This window comes from Palaemon carinicauda, chromosome 26, assembly GCF_036898095.1.
Source record: "Palaemon carinicauda isolate YSFRI2023 chromosome 26, ASM3689809v2, whole genome shotgun sequence".
Lineage (NCBI taxonomy): Eukaryota > Metazoa > Arthropoda > Malacostraca > Decapoda > Palaemonidae > Palaemon > Palaemon carinicauda.
Window position 1 is genome coordinate 73,335,253 of NC_090750.1, and position 7,247 is coordinate 73,342,499.

At 35.6% G+C, this 7,247-nt stretch overlaps 1 protein-coding gene across 1 annotated transcript; it reads right to left on the reverse strand.

Moving 5' to 3' along the window:
• Positions 1-3,064: 3,064 nt before the first annotated feature.
• On the reverse strand, positions 3,065-5,244 carry LOC137620226 (uncharacterized). Its single transcript, XM_068350460.1, has 2 exons — positions 5,120-5,244; positions 3,065-3,675 (listed from the first exon to the last, which is right to left on the reverse strand). Exons 1-2 carry the CDS (start codon positions 5,129-5,131, stop codon positions 3,346-3,348), a joined length of 342 nt encoding a protein of 113 aa, XP_068206561.1. The 5' UTR covers positions 5,132-5,244; the 3' UTR covers positions 3,065-3,345.
• Positions 5,245-7,247: the final 2,003 nt, after the last annotated feature.

Consider the following 7,247-nt stretch of genomic DNA (forward strand, 5'->3'; position numbering starts at 1 on the left):
CCGACCCCTTAATGCAGTGATAACGGTGGGAAAGAAGACTGTTGAAGGAAGACATTGGAGAGGGCGCATCAGGCAACCGACCCCTTAATGTAGGGATAACGGTGGGAAAGAAGATGTATAAGCAATTGAGATGAAATTAAACATATAAAAACGTCAAGAGCCACGAGCCACTCTCCCACCTGCAAAATCTGACTCACTTTCGTTCCATTGCCTAAACAGAGACTCTTTAGCTATGGTAAGCAGCTCTTCTAGGAGAAGGACACTCCAAAATCAAACCATTGCTCTCTAGTCTTGGATAGTGCCATAGCCTCTGTACCATGGTCTTCCACTGTCTTGGGTTAGAGTTCTCTTGCTTGCGGTACACTCGGGCACTCTATTCTATCTAATTTCTCTTCCTCTTGTTTTGTTAAATTTTTTATAGTTTAATTAGGAAATATTCATTTTAATGTTGTTACTGTTCTTAATATTTTATTTTTCCTTGTTTCCTTTCCTCACTGAGCTATTTTCCCTGTTGGGGTCCCTGGGCTTATAGCATCTTGCTTTTCCAACTAGGGTTGTAGCTTAGCAAATAATAATAATAATAATAATAATATCCTTACCAACAAACCTTCCTCCGTATTACCTTATATTCAATGGTATAAATTCTCTCTATGTTCACGACATATCCTATTACTATCGCTCTTGTTTAACTGCTTTATGAAATACACTTAATTTATATGTCCTCTTAAAGGTTTAAAGGTCGCTCATGAGTGGCAGAGGCAAGGGACAGTGACATTGCCCTAGCAATCAAGACAATGCCCTAGAGACTGACCATATATTATATGATCAGCGCCCAAGCTTCCTCTCCACCCAAGCTAGGACCGGTGAGGGCCAGGCAGTGGCTGCTGATGACTCAGCAGATAGACCTATAGGCTCCCCCAAACCCCCCCAACCTTAGCTCACAAGGATGGTAAGGTTGCAGACACTAATGGCACTAACGAGTCTGAGCGGGACTCGAACCCCCGACTGGGAAACACCAGGCAGAGACCTTCCTTGGTATGAAAAGTAGAATATGTATGAAGAGGTACTAGTTTGTCCTTAATGCTCAACATTTCTACTTACTTATTATTATTATTATTATTACTATGCAAGCTACAACCCTAATTGGAAAAGGAAGATGCTATAAGCCCAGGGGCTCCAACAGGGAAAAATAGCCCAGTGAGGAAAGGAAATAAGGAAATAAATAAATGAAGAGAACAAATTAACAATAAATCATTCTAAAATAAGTAACAACGTCAAAACAGACATGTCATATATAAACTATTAACAACATCAAAAACAAATATGTCATAAATAAACTATAAAAAGACTCATGTCCGCCTGTTCAACAAAAAAGCATTTGCTCCAACTTTGAACTTTTGAAGTTCTACTGATTCAACTACCCTATTAGGAAGATCATTCCACAACTTGATAACAGCTGGAATAAAGCTTCTAGAGTACTGCGTAGTATTGAGCCTCATGATGGAGAAGGCCTGGCTATTAGAATTAACTGCCTGCCTAGTATTACGAACAGGATAGAATTGTCTAGGGAGACCTTCCTCCGTATTGCCTTGTATTCAATGGTATCATTTTTCTCTATGTTCACGATATTTCCTATTACTATCGCTCTTCTATAACTGGTTTATATAATACACTTAATTCATATGTCCTCTTCCTACTATACACCTTCCTTGGTATGAAAAGTAGACTATGTATGAGGAGGTACTAGTATGTCCTTATTGCTCAACATTTCTACTTACTTATTATTATTATTATCATTATTATTATTACTATCCAAGCTACAACCCTAATTGGAAAAGGAAGATGCTATAAGCCCAGGGGCTCCAACAGGGAAACATAGCCCAGTGGGGAAAGGAAATAAGGAAATAAATAAATGAAGTGAACAAATTAACAATAAATCATTCTGAAATAAGTAACAACGTCAAAACAGACATGTCATATATAAACTATTAACAACATCAAAAACAAATATGTCATAAATAAACTATAAAAAGACTCATGTCCGCCTGGTCAACAAAAAAGCATTTGCTCCAACTTTGAACTTTTGAAGTTCTACTGATTCAACTACCCGATTAGGAAGATCATTCATCTCAGTATATTTACAAATATCAAAATATTCCAGATGATAAGGCTTTATATTTCTACTGTTTTCATTGCATTACGCAAAAAGGACGGAATTTGATTATGTATTTGCTGTCATTTGTGGATGTAGATGCCATCATTTTAATACTATGGTTGAACTGAAGAATCTTTTTCTCCTATATTGGAATTGGATTATTATTATTATTATTATTATTATTAGCCAAGCTACAACCCTAGTTGGAACAGCAAGATGCTATTTAATACTATGGTTGAATTGAAGAATCTTTTTCTCCTATATTGGAATTGGTTTATTATTGTTATTATTATTATTATTATTATTATTATTAGCCAAGCTACAACCCTAGTTGGAATAGCAAGATGCTATTTAATACTATGGTTGAATTGAAGAATCTTTTCCTCCTATATTGGAATTGGTTTATTATTATTATTATTATTATTATTATTATTATTATTATTATTATTATTAGTCAAGCTACAACCCTAGTTGGAATAACAAGATGATATTTAATACTATGGTTGAATTGAAGAATCTTTTTCTCCTATATTGGAATTGGTTTATTATTATTATTATTATTATTATTATTATTATTATTATTATTATTAGCCAAGTTACAACCCTAGTTGGATTAGCAAGATGCTATAAGCCCAAGGGCTCCAACAGGTAAAAATAGCCCAGTGAGGAAAGGAAATAAAGAAATAAACAATATGAGAAAAAATTAATAATAAAATATTTTAAGAACAGTAACAACTTCAAAACATATATGACATATATAAACTATAAAAGGACTTATGTCAGCTTGTTCAACATAAAAACATTTGCTGCTAGTTTGAACTTTTGAAGTTCTACTGATTCAACTACCCGATTAGGAAGATCAGTCCACAACTTGTGTCATTGCAAAGGAAATATACAAAAAGATCAACATTGTGTTTTATAAATATTTATTTACAATCACTGTACAGAGAGGAAAAAAAGGATCCTGGCGTGGATCTACAGAAGATGACGAAAGCTGAATGGATCCTCCTTGTGGATTCTACTCAAACAGAAAGGTTTCGATCCCTTTCTGCCTGAGCACTAACCCAGGGGGATCGTCCATTACGACGTGGTTGTGTACAAGCGCTGGTATACCGGTGACGTTCGATTCTCGATTAATCTTTTATATCTTTTCACCTGGCTGAATGAGCCAGTCCATTTACCTGGTCTTCTTAGTACTTGATGACGTAGCCGTGTTGTTCGACGGGCTCAACGGAGACATCAGCGCGGACTCCAGTGTGGATCTGGTAAGGAGCGGGGTTGACCAGAGCAGTGGCGGGACCGGCAACGTAGGTGGTTGGGACAGCACCGTAGGTGGTAGGGACACCACCGAAGGTGAGGGGAGAACCGATGTGGGTGGTAGGAATGGGTATGGCACCACCAGTCAGGCCAGAGTATGGAAGAGCACCAGTCAGACCCAAGGGATAGGCTCCATGGGTCAAGGGAAAGCCGGTGAGGACAGTGCCAGCTGACACAGCGGCCACAGCCACGGCAAGGACGATCTGGAAGAAATCGAAAAAAAGGTTCTCGTATCATTGGGAAAGGATCTAGTATATTTCAAGAAAAAATTCAAGTATAATTGAAAAAAAAGAGTCAAGAGTAATTGAAGAAAGAGTCCAGTATCATTGAAGAAAGAATCAAGAATAATCGAAGAAAGGGTCAAGTATCATTGAAGGAAGAGTCAATTATAATTGAAGGAAGAGTCAAGTATTATTGAAGAAAGAGTAACAAATAACTGAAGAAAAGGGCAAGTATCATTGAAGAAAGGGTTGAAAAGAATTGAAGAAAGACTCAGGTATCATTGAAGAAAGGGCCAAGAATTATTGGAGAAAGAGTAGAGTATAAACGAAGAAAGAGTCAAGAATAATTGAAGAAAGAGTCCAGTATCATTGAAGAAAGAATCAAGAATAATTGAAGAAAGAATCCAGTATCATTGAAGGAAGAGTCAAGTATAATTGAAGGAAGAGTCAAGTATTATTGAAGAAAGAGTAACAAATAACTGAAGAAAAAAAGTCTAAGTATCAATGAAGAAAGGGTTGAGAAGAATTGAAGAAAGAGTCAAGCATCATTGAAGAAAGGGTCAAGAATTATTGGAGAAAGTTAAATATAGTTGAAGAAAGCGACAAGAATAATTGAAGAAAGAGTCAAGAATGATTGAAGAATGAGACAAGAATAATTGAAGAAAGAGCCAAGCATCACTGAAGAAAGGGTAGAGTATCATATAAAATGTTCTGGATAATACTGTCTTATCCTAATGGCATAATGGTAATCACCAGAGCGCATAAAAGTACTTACAAATATGGCCAAATAACTACTAATAAAATGCCTTTTTGAGTTTGTGAGTGATCGAAGGCCAAGTTAAGATACCTACTAAAAACTTTAATCAATCAGACTAAACTAAAATGAAAATAAAAATCAGATTTCAAATAAAAATGGTGCTCGATTGACACTAAATAATTCAAAATCCTGAATTGTGTGTATTGATTAGCCTACTGTTTTATGTATGTAGCTCTAATAACAGAGTTCGTGACCTCGCATTATCTATAACAAAGTTTATTTCATCTGGGTTATTCAATAGAATATGGAGTGTATTCTTGAATTTTCTTGGTCTCCAAATCTCATACAATTATAATAGTCGAAAGAAATAATTGGATCTAAAATTCTTAACAGAAATACAAATATAAAAACATAGCCATAATATTCTATAGAATTTATTGGACTAAGCAATGGATTCAAAAATTTCTTTAAAAGAGACTTTCTCTTATAGAGCAAAAGCATAATGCGCCCCCTCATTATTTAAAAGGATCTTAGTTATAAGGTCATGTATTGTAAGCTGTAAAGAATAACGAACTAGATTATCTAAATGAAATTACTCCTAGCTGAAAATGTTTCACAATCACTATCACTTAAAAACACACAACACTTTAAAATCGTTAGAACACTCACAAGCTTCATCATCTTGATGGGTTGTAGATTTGGTTTCCCTCTGTCACAGCGAAGAAAAGAGTGCGGTGTCTCAGCTACGCTCCCTGGCGTTTATATACTCCGCGGGCCCCACCCTTCAGACCTTCGGTCCTGGTCATCAGATCTGCCCCGCCCTTTTACCATGTGAGGAGGACACGTAGGATGGCAGTTTGGTAGGGAGTGGACCACGTAGGACGGATAGTTCCCTTGCTCTACCGGATCGTTGTGTAAGGTTATTTCATGCTAATAGACTCCTCTTTAGATCATGGGACTATTTCTGCATAACAGACTAGACATATGTTTGTGAAATCAAGCAGACTACGACACGAGAATGCTTTTAACAATTACTGAATCCTGTATATTATCAATTGATGTTTGTTAATCATTTGTTTTCAGTTAATTAATGATCTAAAGATATCTTAAATTCCTGTACACCCTTGTCCACGTAGTAACAGATTTATTTCGCTACGAGTTACATATTCCGTGTTTGCAGTCTTTCTTAGATTCATGGAGAAATTACTAATAGATATTCGTGATAGATTTCTCACGGATCAAGTAACAACCCTTAAATAAACTTTTGGAAGAGGTTGGGAATGTTTATTTTGTTAATCCAACAGCAATAATTTGCTATTGAAGCATTACTTAAAGCTACACCAGTTTGGACCGACATTGTAAGATATCAAAATTATTCCACTCTACGAATGTTTTCTTTTTATTCGATTCCCCTTTACTTCTTGGTGTTTGTATTTATCTAAATATTTTGGCGTATTTCACAGATGCATAAATCTAACTTTAAATACATTTTATGTTTCTTATATAAGTGATAATGGAATATTTCAAACTAGAAGATTTTTTCCACGTATATACTGTGTGCAATCGATTTACTTACAATACTCTCTCTCTCTCTCTCTCTCTCTCTCTCTCTCTCTCTCTCTCTCTCTCTCTCTCTCTCTCTCTCTCTCATTGCATAAAATCAAATTCATGAAAGGGTCTCCAGAAAGTCAGACATTAGCGATAAAATTTGACTGACGAAAAGCTTTTGAGATCTGTAACCAGTCCAGGATTATCTTGAATTCTTCATTTATCTTTTTTTTTTCAGATGGAATGACTTCAAGGGCAGGATCATTACTAGATTATGAATAGACCAGGATTCTGGCATGAGATAACTTGTTGAAATGTTACAGTATACGTGTATAGATGCAGGTATACATGTACAAGATTAAACACTTAGCAATCGAGTCTTCAACATTCTTCTTGGGGGCACTTTAGGTAAGTGCATACTGACTTATATCTTTAAATTGGACTAATTTGAAAGTGTTCTATAGATAATTCGGCTTGATGAAATGCTACATGAGTATACGTGTGTAAATGCACTTGCATAATACTAAACGTGTGTGTGATTGCACTTGTACAAGACTAAAACGTTAGTAATCTTGTCTTCAACATTCGGTTTGGGGGCCATTTTAGGTAAGCCAATGCTGACTTGACATATTCAAACTGAACTAACTCTTAAAGCGTTCCAATTACAAGGTATGTGCAGAACCGTACACCGAATGGTGACCACATTCAAGGACAGGACGTGTGACCCTACAGCACATTCTACACGTTCCACTAAACAAACCACTTTAATCTAATGACCCATTTCTAATCATTATTTTCATCTTGAAATTATTGTTACATACAGACTTTTTAGACGAAGATCCGTAAACTTGCAGAAATATATTTTAGAGAAAAAATACATTTTAGACAAAAGAAGAGCAATAAATAAAGGGATGTACCACGCATAACAATAAATATTATTAATAATACGGATATATCTTACGCAGAACAAAAAGTTATAGCAATATTCAGTGAGATCAAATATCTCCATTTACAATTTCCTGTAATCATATTGCAAAACAATATGCTATAAATCATGTAACCATTTTTTTTGCATGGGTATTCTCTCTCTCTCTCTCTCTCTCTCTCTCTCTCTCTCTCTCTCTCTCTCTCTCTCTCTCTCTCTCTCTCTCTCTATCAAGATGACTTGAATTATTTTATTGTAAAACAATATGCTAGAAAATTATGTAACCACTTTTTGCATAGGTATTATAGCTCTCTCTCTCTCTCT